Source organism: Hypanus sabinus, chromosome 3 (assembly GCF_030144855.1).
Source record: "Hypanus sabinus isolate sHypSab1 chromosome 3, sHypSab1.hap1, whole genome shotgun sequence".
In the NCBI taxonomy this organism is placed as follows: Eukaryota; Metazoa; Chordata; class Chondrichthyes; order Myliobatiformes; family Dasyatidae; genus Hypanus; species Hypanus sabinus.
In genome coordinates this window covers 59,573,772-59,588,504 of record NC_082708.1, presented here as the reverse complement: position 1 = coordinate 59,588,504, position 14,733 = coordinate 59,573,772, and the positions used below count along the sequence as shown (strand labels likewise).

Genomic DNA, 14,733 nt, shown 5'->3' with positions numbered 1-14,733 from the left:
GCTAAACAAACCAATCAGAACTCGGAGTCTGCTGTGCGTCAACGGGTGCCGCGCACGCGCAGACCCCCGCACCTTGCCATATGTCTGAAAGAGATTTTAAGAAAGTGACAGAGGAAAACTGCGAAGAAGATGGGAAAGAAACAGAAAAACAAGAGCGAGGACAAGTGAGTGTTGAGGCGCCATCAGCCTTATTGATTCGTAGTGGAAAAGGCAGTCTGTCTGAGGAACGTAGGCATGGGAAGAAAGCTGACCGCCTAGGCCACTGCCTGGGTGCTCGGTACTCGAGAACGGACGAGCCCCTGTTCTTCACACCGAAGTGACGCAGGCGCTGCAGGCAGGCAGACTGACCGGCATCTTTCTGATTCTGTGGGAATGCAGAGTTAGAACCCCATTTCTCACCCCTTTCCCTCTCACCATCTTAATAGCCCTGACGATTTTTTGATGGATACTTAGTTTCCATTGACGACATCAATGCAGTGTATTGATAATTCTAGAAGTGGGCGTGATATAGTTATTTTACTCCTCTTCCACCCCTGCCCCATGCCAAGGATCATAAATCGTACGATTAAATATTGCCTTTGTGTTTTCTTTGATGCCAACGTTTGAGGTGAAAATTCCAGTGAACTATTAGTCACAGAATTGAGTTCAGTAAGTAATTCCCCTATTAATTTTATCAGCCATGATTTATAAATTCTAATCTGAAACTAAACTTTTAGTTACTGAAAGATTTAATAAGGGAAGATTGTAACTGATTGCACTGATTTTTTTTCTGAGGTGCTAGGAAGGAGTGCTTTTGTCAAGGTATTGGACAAAATTCTTTGAGAAATTTAAAAGATATGAAGAAAGGTTTCAAAAGAAAATGACAAGTTGGATTTAAAAATGCTTATTGGCATAAAACAAAGAACTGTCAGATTAATCAGGAATTTTTGTAACTGGAAAATAGAGTTTCATAGGGCTCATTGCTGCACCCTGCCCCTGTTTTTTTAAGTTCTTATTTTGTTGAGATACAATGCAGAATAGGCCCATCTGGCCCTTTGAGCCATACTATCCAGCAATCCCTCAGTTTTAATGTGAGTCGAACCATGGCACAATTTGCAAAATTGAATTAACCTGTCAACCAATACGTCTTTGGACTGTGTGAAGAAACCTGGAAGAAACTCCTGCAGACGCAGTGATAACATACAAACTCTTTTCAGGCAGAGTTGCTTTCCAACACAGGTCCCCTGTACTGTAAAGCCTTGTGTTTACCACTATGCTGCCGTGCGCCCCAAATTACCTGATTTCCATTTATCCAAAAGGCTATTAATATGCTTTGAATATACTCAGCCTCCCCAGAGAGAACTCCAAAGGTTTGCAACCCTCTGGGTAAATATGTAAATATGTGCTTTTTGCAATTATGTCTTTTTAAATTTGGAGATGCAGTGTGGTAACAGATCTTTCTGGCCCAAAGACCCCATGGCAGCCAATTACACCCATATGATCTATTAATCTGTGCGTCTTTGGAATGTGGGAGGAAACTGGAGCACCAGGCAGGAGGAAAGCCACGCAGCCTTGGGGAGAATGTAAAAACTCCTTACAGACAGTGAGGGGAATTGAACCCAGGTCACTGGCACTGTACTGTATAATGTTTTGCATAATTAAGATGCTTGCTGTTGATCCAACAGTGGCACTGTCGAAAGAAGTTCTGTGACTTAAGAATATACCACTTGTTGGCTAGGTATAAAAGTGGCAAATGCAACTCAGCATTCAGATTTTTAAGGTAATATGGGGGGGGGGGGGAATGACAAACCAAGAGAATGTATAATGAAAACACGAGGAAATCTGCAGATGCTGGAAATTCAAGCAACACACACAAAATGCTGGTGGAACACAGCAGGCCAGGTAGCATCTATAGGAAGAAGCACTGTCGACATTTCGGGCCGAGACCCTTCCTCAGGATGGAGGTTCTCAGCCCAAAACGTCGACAGTGCTTCGTCCTATAGATGCTGCCTGGCCTGCTGTGTTCCAGCGGCATTTTGAATGTATGATGAACATTGGGATAACAAGAACAGAGAGAGCTTGCAGCATATGTTCTCTAGTCTCTGAAAGTAACAGGATAGGTAGAGAATAAAAAGACATGCAACATACTTACATTTATTGGACCAGACATGAAGTAGAGGAATAGAGGCAGGTCATGCAGAAGTGTATATATGAATGGTAATCATCTGGAACTTTGCCTGACATAGTGGGAAGGTAGAAACACAACATATTTAAAGTTTCTGGGCAAGCAGTTGTGGAAGTTGTGGTTGAGAGCAGGGAAGGGAGGATAAACATAAGTTGCTGTGCTTTTAGTTGACATGGGAGTGAATGACTTCCCCTTGTACATTATTTTTAAAATATGATTTATGGGGCAGAAATATCAGTATTGTTTCAATCCTGAGCTTTGTTGAGTATTTTGTATTAAATTGCTATAAGATCTTTTGCAATTCACCTGCCTCTATGGATAGAAATTTGTTATACATTTTGGCCTGTATGCAACAATAAACTCAGTAACATGGTTCACTAATCTGCCATCTGAAATGATCTATCAAGTACTCTAAACCCTGAAAGGTTCTTTACTCAACCTTGGAGCATCTGGCCAGCAAAAATGCATACATCAGGATACTCTTTATTGATAACAGCTTGGCTTTCAATACTATGATCCCCTCATAACTAATCAATGAGCTTCAAGATCTTGGCCTCAATATCTTCTTGTCCAATTGGAGCCTCTATTTCTTCACTTGCAGATCTCAGTCAGTTTGGACTGGCAACATCTCCTCCACAATCTCTATCAGCACAAGTGCACCTCAAGGCTATGTGCGTAGCCCCCTGCTGTGCTCACTTTCCACCCAAGACTATGTAGCTAAGCAGAGCTCCAATGCCATATTCAAGTTTGCTGAGGACACCACTTTTGTAGGCTGAATCAGAGGTGGTGATGAATCAGCATATAGAAGGGAGATTGAAAACCAGACTGAATGGTGCCTTAACAACAACCTCCTACTCAATGTCATTAAAACCAAAAAGGTCCATGAGCCAGTCCTTAGAGGTGGAGAGGGTCAACAACTTTAAATTCCTCGGTGTTATTTCAGAGGGCCTGTCCTGAGCCCAGCATGTAAGTGCAATTATGAAGAAAGTACTGCAGCGCCTCTACTTCCTTAGGAGTTTGTGAAAATTCAGCATGACATCTAAAACTTTGACAAACTTTCATGGATGCGTAGTGTAGAGTGTTCTGGCTGGCTGCATCACAGCCTGATATGGGAACACCATTGCCCTTGAACAGAAAATCCTACAAAATGTAGTGGATATTGCCCAGTTCCTCATGGATAAAGCCCTCCCTACTATTGTGCACATTTACATGGAGTGTTGTTGAAGGAATGCAGCATCCATAATCAGGGACCCCTACCACCCAGATCGTCCTCTCTTCTTGCTGCTGTCATCAGGAAGAAAGTATAGAGCTTCAGGGCTCATTCCACTAGGTTCAGGAACAGTTATTACCCCTCAGCACACACAGAAGGCTGGAGAAACTCGGCAGGCCAAACAGCATCTATGGAAAAAAATAGATGCTGCCTGGCATGCTCAGTTCTTCCACTGTTTTGTGTGAATTGCTCGAATTTCCAACATCTGCAGATTTTCTCTTGTTAGTTATTACCCATCAACCATCAGGCTGTTGAACCAAAGGGGTAACTTTACTCAACTTCAGTTGCTCCATCACTGAAATGTTCCAACAACTTGTGGATTCACTTTCAAGGGCTCTTCATCTCATGTCCTTGATACCTATTGCTTGCTTGCTTATTTATTTATTTATCTATCTATCTATTTATTTATTTATTATTACTTCATCGTTTTTGTATTTGCACACTTTGTTGTCTTTTGCACACTGGTGAACACTCAGTTTGAGCAGTCTTTTGTTTATTCTTTTGTGGTTATTATTCTATTGTGAATTAATTTAGTATACCCACAAGGAAATGGATCTTAGGGTTGTATATGCTGACAAGTGTGTACTTTGGTAATAAATTTATTTTGAACTTTGAGCTCAGTTTATGACCCACAAACTAATAAAAGAAATGATAAGGTGAAGAAGGACATTTAAGAAGGAGATTAGAAAGGAAAATAGATTGCATGAAATATTTATGTTTATAAATATATAACACATAACATATAGACATTAAGAAAGAGGATATGCTAGAGCTTTTAAAAAACGTTAAGTAAGATAAGTTGCTGGGTCTGGACGAGATATACCCCAGGCTGCTGTGGGAAGTGAGGGAAGAGATGGTTGAGCCTCTGGCAATGATCTTTGTGTCATCAATAGGGATTGGAGAAGTACCAGAGGATTGGAGGGTTGCAAATGTCCTTCCCTTGTTCAAGAAAGGGAGTAGATATAACCCAGGAAGTTGTAGCCTAGTGATACTTCAATGGTGGGCAAGCTGTTGGAGAAGATCCTGAGAGGCAGGATTTATGAGCATTTGGAGAGACATAATCTGATTAGGGATGGTCAGCATAGCTTTGTCAAGGGCAGGTCATGTCTTTGAGGATGTATCAAAACACATTGATGAAGTTGGAGCAGTGGATGTAGTGTATATGGATTTCAGTAAGACATTTGCTAAGGTTCCTCATGTGAAGCTCATTTAGAAAGTAAGGAGGCATGGGTTTCAAGGAGACCTTGCATTGTGGATCCAGAATTGGCTTGCCCACAGAGGGCAAATGGTGATTGTAGGTGGTTTGTATTCTGCATGGAGGTCAGTGACCAGTGGTGTTCTGCAGGGATCTGTTCTTAGACCCCTCCTCTTTGTGATTTTTATAAATGACCTGGATGAGGAAGTAGAAGGGTGGGTTAGTAAGTTTGCTGATGACACAAAAGTTGGGGGTGTTGTGCATAGTCTGGAGGGTTGTCAGAGTTTACAGTGGGACATCGATAGGATGCAGAACTAAGCTGAGAAGTGGCAACCCAGATAAGCAAGAAGTGGCTCATTTGGTAGATCAAATTTGAAGACAGAATAAAATATTAATGGTAAGACTCTTGGCAGTATGGAGGATCAGAGATATCTTGGAGTCCATGTCTATAGGACACTCAAAGCTGTTGTGCAGATTGACAGTGTTGTTAAGAAGGCGTATGGTGTGTTGGCCTTCATCAGTCGTGGGATTGAGTTCAAGAGCCGTGCGTTAATGTCACAGCTATATAAGACCTTGGTCAGACCCCACTTAGAGTACTGTGTTCGGCTCTGGTCGCCTCACTGCAAGAAGCATGTGGCTAGAGAGAGTGCAGAGAGATTTACAAGGATATTGCCTGGATTGGAGAGTGTGCCTTATTGGAAAAGGTTGACCTTTTCTCCTTGGAGCAATGGAGCGTGAGAGGTGACTTGATAGAGGTGTATAAGATGATAAGCATCGATTGTGTGGGTAGCCAGAGGCTTGTTCCCAGGACTGAAATAGCTACAACAAGGGGGCAAAGTTTTAAGGTGCTCGGAAATAGCTTTAGAGGGAAGTCAGAGGTAAGTTTTTCATATAGAGAGTGGTGGGTGCGTGGAATGCACTGCCAACAACGGTGGTAGAGGCAGATACAATAGGGTCTTTTAAGAGTCTCTTAGCTAGGTACATGGGGCTTAGAAAAATAGAGGGCTATGTGCTAGGGAAATTCTAGGCAGTTTCTAGAGTAGGTTACATGGTCGGCACAATATTGTGGGCCGAAGAGCCTGTAATGTGCTGTAGATTTGTTTATGTTCTGTGTTAATGATAGATAATGTAAAGGACAATCCTAAAAGATTCTGTAACTATATAAAAAAACAATAGAGTAGCAAAGGACAGGATAGACCCCCTTAAGAATCTGTGTTGTAATTTGTGTATTGTGATAAGGGAGATGGGCAAGGACTGATATGTACTTACTGGGAAGAAGGACATGGTAGCTAATGAATTCAGGGAAGAAAAAGTGATATTCTGAAACATACTGTTGTTACAAAGGAGGATCTGTTGGTGGTCTTAAAATGCATAAAGGTGAATAAATTACTGGGGCCTGCCCAAGTGTGGGAAACCAGAGAAGAAATATTTGTATCTTCCTTAGCCATGGGTGAGTTAATTGAAGACTGGAGGGTACCTAATGTTGTGCCTTTATTTAAGAAGGGCTTTAAGGACAAAACCACAAGCAGGTGAGTTTTCCATTAGTGGTGGGAAAATTGCAGGTTGGTTTCTAAGAAGCAACTTTCATTTGCATTTGATCAGGGTTTGCATGGGAAATCATGTCTCTTAATTGAACTTTTTGAAGGCGAGCAAGTGATTTAATGAGAGCAGGCAGTAGGCATTGTCTGTGTGGATTTTGAGCACTGGTTTATTATTGTCACATGTGCCAAGATACAGTGAAATGCATGCCTTGCATACTGTTTGTACAGATCGAATCATTACATAGTGCATTGTGCTTGAATAAGGTAAAACAATAACAGCGTAATAAAGCTATTAACTTTGTTTGCATGGTAGGCTGATCTAGAAGGTTTGAACATGGCATCCTGGATGAACCAGCCAATAGGATACAAAATTGGCTTGGTGGTAGGAGGGAGGGTTGTTTTTAAAGATTGAGCTGTGAAAGTGGTATGCTTCAGGGTCCCCTATTATTTGCTAGGAGAAATTAATGATTTGGATGAGAATGTTGGTAGCACTGTTAAGTTTGCGGATTAGATGGTGGACATTGTGGAAAGTTATTGAAGGTTACAACAGGATATTGATCAACTATGAACGTGGTTAAGAAAATGACAGGTGGAATTTGGACAAGAGCAAAGTGATGCATTTTATAAAGTTAAATCAGGGCAGGACATGCACAGCAAATGACCAGATGTTGAGTTACTGTTATTGAACGGAGAAGCCTTGGGATACAAGTAAATAGTTCCCTAAATGTGGCAGAACAATTGAGGTAGTGAAGATGGCATATTTGCCATAGTGGATGTGGCATTGAGTAGAAGAGTTGGGGGGGGGGGGGGGGGAGACTTGTTATAGTTGTACGAAACATTGGTTAGATTGCACTTGCAGTATCATGTGCAGTTCTGGTTGCCATGCTACAGGAGGGATTCGAATAAGCTAGGAAAGATGCAGAAAAAATCCACAAGGATGTTGCCTGAACTAGAGGGCTTGAGTTATAAGAAAAGATCAGATGGGCTGGGACTGCTTTCCCTGAAGCAAAGAGGCCAAGGAATGGTGTTACTGAATTATGATGAGCCTAGGATAAGGTAGATAATCAGTCTTTTTCCCAGTGTAAGGGAGTCTTAAACTAGAGGCAATAGGTTTAAGATGAGAGGGGAAATATTTAAAGGGGAATTGAGGTTTTTCTCAAGAGGTGGAGTTGCATAGATTAGAAAATGTTAATCATAAGGAGAGGTTGGGCAAGCTTGCATTATGTTCTCTGAGTCAAACTGATCAAAGTGCATAAAATTATGAGCAACATATAAATCGTCTTTTTCCCAGGGTGCAAATATCAAATAATGGAAGGCATAAATTTAAGTTGAGGTCGATGAGGTGTGGGCAAAGTTTTTTTTTAAATGCAGGTTTTATGCAAGTCTTGTGTAAGGTATTTCCCCCCTATGTAGGTGAATGTTACACTCTGTCAGGTGGATGCAGATATGATATCAATGTTTGAGACATGTTTAAGTCTATGTGAACAGATGCCGAAAGAAAGCGTATCTATCATTGCAGGCAAATGGGATTATTTTAAATTGGCAACACAGTTGGCACAGAAATTGTGCTGAGACTATTTCAGTGCTGCATGGCTCTATGAAATTAAAACCTAGAACAGTATAGCACAATGCATGCCCTTTGGTCCATGATATTGTGCTGACATTTTAACCTACTAAACAGTCGATCTTACCCTACTCTACCTTATAGCCATTCATTTTTCTTTTATCCATGTGCTCATTCAGTAGTTAATTAAATGTCCAAAAGTATCTGCTACTATAACCACCCCTGACAGTGCTTTCCACTTAACACTCTATAAAATTAAGCTACTTATACTTTCCTCAAATTACCTTAAAATTATACCTTCTTATATTAACTATTGTCTCCCTGTTAAAAAGACGCTGGCTGTCCATTCTTTGCCTCTTATCATCTTATAAACCTCTATCAAGTTACATTTCATTCTCCTTTGTTCCAACGAGAAAATCCCTAGCTCACTCAATATTTGCTCCTAAAACATGCTCCCTAATCCAGGCAGCATCTTGGTAAATCTCTGCACCCTTTATAAAGCTTCCATGTCCCTCATATAATGAGGTGACCAGAACAGAACACAATATTCCAAGTTGATCTAACTAAAGTGTTATAGAGCTGCAACATTACCTCATGGCTCTTGAATCTCCCAACTAATGAAGTCCAATGTACCAGAGGCCTTCTTAACCCCCATATCAACTTGTGCAACAACTTTGAGGGATCTATGGATGGGCACCCCATCCATCAATTCCTCTACTCTGCTAAGATTTTTGCAATTAATGTTGTACTTTGTCTTCAAGTGTATCACTTTATGCTTCTCCAGATTAAGCTCCTATTGCTACTTGGCCCAACTCTGCTTAAAATTTCCTCATAAGGCATGCTCTCTAATCCAGGCAGCATCTTGTAAATCTCCTAGGCACCCTCTCTAAAGCTTTTATGTCCTTCCAGAACTAAATACAATTTCCTGATGTAACCTATGACAATCTTCTACACGATCCACAACACCACTATCCTTTGTGTCATCTGGAAGCTTACTAACCTACCCCTCCACGTCCTCATCCAAGTATTTATATAGTAAAGAACAGGGGTCCCAGAACAAATCCCTGCACAATACCACTGGTCACACATTTCCAGGCAGAATATGCTGCACGTACTATCACCCTCTGCCTTCTGTGTGCAAACCCATTCCGAATTTGTTCAGCTAGATTTTCCTGGATATCATACCTCCTGACTTTCTGAATGAGCCCACCATGGTGAACATTGTCACACACCTTCCTAAAGTCCAAATACACCTCAACCAATGCTCAACTTTTCATCATTTTGTTTTGTTACTTCCTCGAAGAATTCATTAAGGGTTCGTGAGCATGCCCTGCCCCTCATAAAGCCGTGCCTACTATCCCTAATTTGCTGCTTTAAATGCTTACAAATCTTTTCTCTAAGAGCCCTCTCAAATAATTTGCCCTCCACTGATGTAAGATTCACTGGTCTATAACTCCCAGGATTATCCCTTTTATCTATCTTGAACAAAGGAATAACTCCAATCTTCTGGTATTGTTCCTGTGGCCAGTGAGGTGCAAATTCATCCCATAGTAATCTGGGATATATCTCGTCTTGCCTCGGAACTTACTTATCCTAATGTTTTTCAAAAGTTCCAACACTTGCTCTTTTTTAATGTTGACTTGCTCTAGTGTATTAGCTGTTCTACACTGACCTCACATTTCTTCAAGGTCCCTCTCACTGGTGAATACTGAAGCAAGTATCTATTAAGGACTTTTCTAGCTCCTGTTCGTGACACACGTTTCCTTTTTTATTCCTGATCATTCCTACCATCACACTAATTATCCTCCTATTCTTCACATACATCTGGAATGCCTCTGGGTTTTGTTAATCCTATTTTCTTAATAATTTTGCAAAAAGCAGTGGAGGCTGGTCAATTTCACAACCCAAGTTGGAAAGATTTTTATTTAATGGGGTTTTCAATATTATGGTATAAAAAAGGGTATATGGAGTTGAAATACACATCAGTTGAATCACTGATGGGAAAGATTATTTGATTGACCTGCTTCCATCCCTGTGTTCCTTTTGCTTCGCTGTAATTAAAACTTTTTCAATGGTGAGCATGCTGTCTTATCAACAGCATTTTTGAATACATTTGTTTCAGTTTCTCCATAAAAGAAAGTGATAAAGGAAGTCAATCTTTCTTCATTAGGGTAACATTTTAATTGTAGAGATGCAGAGGTGGGGTTTCAACGTCTGGGCATTTTTTAAATTATTGACTCTTGTAATACTGCTTGCCCAGAAGCAATTGTATAACTCTTTTTGCTTTTTATAAAATCCTTCCCAATTTAAAGTACTCTAAAACTAATCTTAAACAATGGAATAGTTCTGATATTTTTGCTTTCTTTGCCTATTATCAATTTAGGAATTCTACACAGTATTCCAAGAGATCTGCAAAGATTTTTAATTTATATGTTTTTATTCCTAGTGCTAAAGATGACATTGACATTGATACTTTGGCAGCAGAGATTGAAGGAGCAGGAGCTCCCAAACCTAAAGCTGGAGGCAAAAAGAAGAAGAAGAAGGAATTTGAGTAAATATGAATTTGTTTTGTTTTGGATTTGTATAATTTTTGTTTTACATTAATAAAAAAAAACTTGGTTTGTTCTCAAATTCCAGGGAAGATGATATACTGAAAGAACTCGAAGAGTTGTCTCTGGAGAACCAAGTGAAAAAGGATGATGATGAAACTGCTGAATCTTCAGGAAAAGTAAATGCTTAGCTTTTTGATTTTTGTTATTTGTAGACTTTATTTTCTTGATACAAAGTTTCTATAAAAATCTGTCTCTTCAAACTACACATACTCAACCATGAAGATTTCTGCTTGTTAGTAAGAATAGGTCAAAATTTCAAAACCATTCGGGACAAAACAGTTGCTTTGTTACCACAACCACTGCACTGTGTTTGCAGTTTATCCCATCAATAGGATGAACAGCAGTGGCCTGTTCAGTTACCATTTAAAACTTTTCAAGCCTACTGACCTGTTGACCCCTGGCTGCTGTGCTTCATGTCTGTGAACTTTGCAGTGATTTACTTTGCTGATATGATGAACTGAATATCGAGGCTTTGGGCCTACTCCCAAGCTGTTCCAGGGATTTGGATCTGAGGACGCAATTTGGTTTAGAATGCTGCTGTTGTTACTCCCTTCTGTTGTTTGCATGTTTTGGTTTTTTCCTTTCATTGGGGCATTGGGGTTTGTCTTGTTTTAATTTTAAAATTTTTTTGAATTGGTTTCTTTCGGGTTCCTTGCTTTGCGATTGCCTGCAAGCAAACAAATCTCAAGGTTGTATAGTTTATACATTCATTGATAATAAATGCACTTTGAATCATTGAATCGGTGCAAAAGATGCGTGGAAGTTCTCCCACATTCAAGTTGCTATCTAGGATGAACCTCATCGGAAAGGTAATTATCATATTTCACCAGATAGTTGAAGGCATTTCAAGGTCAGTAGTAACAACTGGCTTGGTTCATACTGATTACACACCTACCTTGCATTGACCACAAAATAAGACTTTCTTGCTGCTTGTTTGTTTCTCCAGATAACTCCATCTGTGTGGCATATGTTATAGAAAAGTCCTTTGAACAGAGAACAGTATTGAAATGTTGAATAATTGGTGGCCATAGCAAGGACGGAGGACATTCAGTTCTTTATGTCTGCTCCAACTCACGAACATAACTTCTCATTAATGCTTAAAACCCTTCTCTATTTGTTCTAATGCCTTCCCTCTCTTGCAAATTCTTCTTAACCATATTTCTATCCATTTTCTTCATGAAGGTCACTTCTAATCAAACCATAAGACTTCAACCACCTGGAAATAGTTAACTGTTGTGGTCCGTGCTCTAGTCTGAAATGTACTACATTTGGGGATACAGTGGCATGCAAAAGTTTGGGCAGCCCTGGTCAAAATTTCTGTTACTGTGAATAGCTAAGCGAGTTAAAGATGACCTGATTTCCAAAAGGCATAAGATTAAAGATGACACATTTCTTTAATGTTTTAAGCAAGATCACTTTTTTATCTCCATCTTTTACAGTTTCAAAATAAAAAAAAAAGGAGAAGAGCCTGATGCAAAAGTTTGGGTACCCTGCATGGTCAGTACTTAGTAAAACCCCCTTTGGCAAGTATCACAGCTTGTAAGCGCTTTCCGTAGCCAGCTAAGAGTCTTTCAATTCTTGTTTGGGGGATTTTCGCCCATTCTTCCTTGCAAAAGGCTTCTAGTTCTGTGAGATTCTTGGGCCGTCTTGCATGCACTGCTCTTTTGAGGTCTATCCACAGATTTTCGATGATGTTTAGGTCGGGGGACTCTGAGGGCCATGGCAAAACCTTCAGCTTCCGCCTCTTGAGGTAATCCATTGTGGAATTTGAGGTGTGTTTAGGATCATTATCCTGTTGTAGAAGCCATCCTCTTTTCATCTTCAGCTTTTTTTTTTACAGATAGTGTGATGTTTGGTTTCAGAATTTGCTGGTATTGAATTCATTCTTCCCTCTACCAGTGAAATGTTCCCTGAGCCACTGGCTGCAACACAAGCCCAAAGCATGATCGATCCACCCCCGTGCTTAACAGTTGGAGAGGTGTTCTTTTCATGAAATTCTGCACCCTTTTTTCTCCAAACATACCTTTGCTCATTGTGACCAAAAAGTTCTATTTTAACTTCATCAGTCCACAGGACTTGTTTCCAAAGTGCATCAGGCTTGTTTAGATGTTCCTTTGCAAACTTCTGATGCTGAATTTTGTGGTGAGGATGCAGGAAAGGTTTTCTTCTGATGACTCTTTCATGAAGGTCATATTTGTGCAGGTGTCACTGCACAGTAGAACAGTGCATCACCACTCCAGAGTCTGCTAAATCTTCCAGAAGGTCTTTTGCAGTCAAACAGGAGCTTTGATTTGCCTTTCTAGCAATGCTACGAGCAGTGCTCTCGGAAAATTTTCTTGGTCTTCCAGACCTCAACTTGACCTCCACTGTTCCTGTTAACTGCCATTTCTTAATTACATTACGAACTGAGGAAACGGCTACCTGAAAATGCTTTGCTTTCTTCTTATAGCCTTCTGCTTCATGGGCATCATTTATTTTAATTTTCAGAGTGCTAGGCAGCTGCATAGAAGAGACCATGGCTGCTGATTGTTGGGACAAGGTTTGAGGAGTCAGAGTATTTATAAAGCTTTGAAATTTGCATCACCTGGCTTTACCTAACAATGACTATGAACAAGCCATAGCTCTAACAAACTAATTAAGGCCTGAGACCTTGGTAAAAGTTATCTGAGAGCTCAAATCTCTTGGGGTGCCCAAACTTTTGCATGGTGCTCGTTTCCTTTTTTTTCTCGTTCTAAAATTGTACAAAAGAAAAATAATGCACTAATCTTGCTTAAAATGTTGAAAAGGATGTTTCATCTTTAACTTTTTGACTTTTGGAGATCAGTTCATCTTCTACTCACTTAACTATTCACAGTAACAGAAATTTTGACCGGGGTGCTCAAGCTTTTGCATACCACTGTAAACTGGTGTCAGGTAATCCACCATTATCCTTGCAGCATGATTCATAATGTTGAAGGAGCTGATTATGGTAACTAGGTTTTCTATCTTGTTTTAGCATTGTACATATCTACCAATTAAGCTTAGATGGCCTTGGCCTCACTCTATCAGATATCCCCTTGTTTTGTCTATCCCTTTCCTCACCCTTTCTATACCTTAAAGCTAATGCATTTTTCTCTTTTGTAATTGTGATGAAGGATCTTTGACTTGAAGCATTAACTCATCCTCTGCTACTCAACATGCTGAGTATTATCATTATTTTTCTATTTATCTGCATTTTAATTTTTGAGTTTCAGTTACAAATTGAGTTTTAGTGATCTTAATCTTGCATAAAATTTGTTTATCTTCAAATTGAGAATTTCCTGGCATACTTTAAAAGCTATCAATTTAATATATTAAGCAATTGACACAGATTCTGGGTGAAGTAGTCAAGCTGACACCAGTTTAACAGAAAGTGATTCGAAGCCCACGCTATTCCAGAATTGTTTGCACACCCTTCCCCTCATCTCTGCGCCACACCCCTCCAGCAATTTGATCTTAAGAGATATGTCAGGTAGTGTTGAGTGTAGTTTCTGGTATAAGGTACTATTTTTATTGATTTCATTCAATTCTCTTTTCTCTTGACAGAAAGAGGAAAAAAGTAATGAGCCTAAACCAGCGAATAAAAAAGATAAGAAGAAAAAGACTCTGAAAAGCCAAAAATCTAGTTTTGATGATGATGAAGTAGAGGAAGAGGTGGAACTACCAAAAGCCAAAGGTCAGAAGCAGAAATCCGATCAATCTGATGACGATGAATTGGGTGTAAAAGTTAATAGGAAGAATCAGCGACTTCAGCAAAGTCTGGAACTTTCAGAAAATGAGGAACTTGATACTAAGGATCATCAAAAGTCTGTAAAAGACAGTGATGAGGAACTTGATGAGTTTCCTCAAAATAAGAAGGAAAAGAAAAATCAAAAAGGTAATCGCCTGAAGAAAGGTGAAAGTGATGAAGAGGATGCAGAAGACTCCTCATTTAAATTGAAAACAGCTGCTCAAAAGAAAGCCGAAAAGAAAGAAAGGGAGCGCAAGAAACGTGAGGAGGAGAAAGCAAAGCTTCGAAAGCAGAAAGAAAAAGAAGATGCTGAACGCCAGAGAAGGGAAACTGAACTGGAATCTAAACCTCAAAAAGATGCAGTTGATCTTGCTTCTAAAAAAGAGAGTGAAAAATCAAGTGTTACTCCAAACACTGAAGTTAAAGGAATTGATGACATAGGAGGCGCTGAAGGTATTATTTTTCACATTTGATTGATGAATATGTTCCAAAAACAAAACAGTTCAGTAGCTGGAACACTAAAGTAACAAAAATTTTGGAAATTCTGAGTAGATACTGTAAAAATCTGTGGAGAGAGAAAACTGATAACAATTGAGTTCAATGAAGTGATTCAGAAAAGAAGCTGGATTAAGAGGGTGG

At 39.8% G+C, this 14,733-nt stretch overlaps 1 protein-coding gene across 1 annotated transcript in view; it reads left to right on the top strand.

Annotated features, from left to right (window-relative positions):
- Positions 1–8: 8 nt before the first annotated feature.
- Positions 9–14,733, top strand: part of eif5b (eukaryotic translation initiation factor 5B) — a 70,648-nt gene continuing 55,923 nt past the window's right edge. Inside the window, exons 1-4 of the mRNA XM_059964471.1 lie at positions 9–164; positions 10,181–10,285; positions 10,372–10,462; positions 13,911–14,547. Coding sequence (XP_059820454.1) covers positions 130–164; positions 10,181–10,285; positions 10,372–10,462; positions 13,911–14,547 — 868 coding nt within the window. The 5' untranslated portion in view covers positions 9–129. The remainder of the gene's footprint in view (positions 165–10,180; positions 10,286–10,371; positions 10,463–13,910; positions 14,548–14,733) is intronic.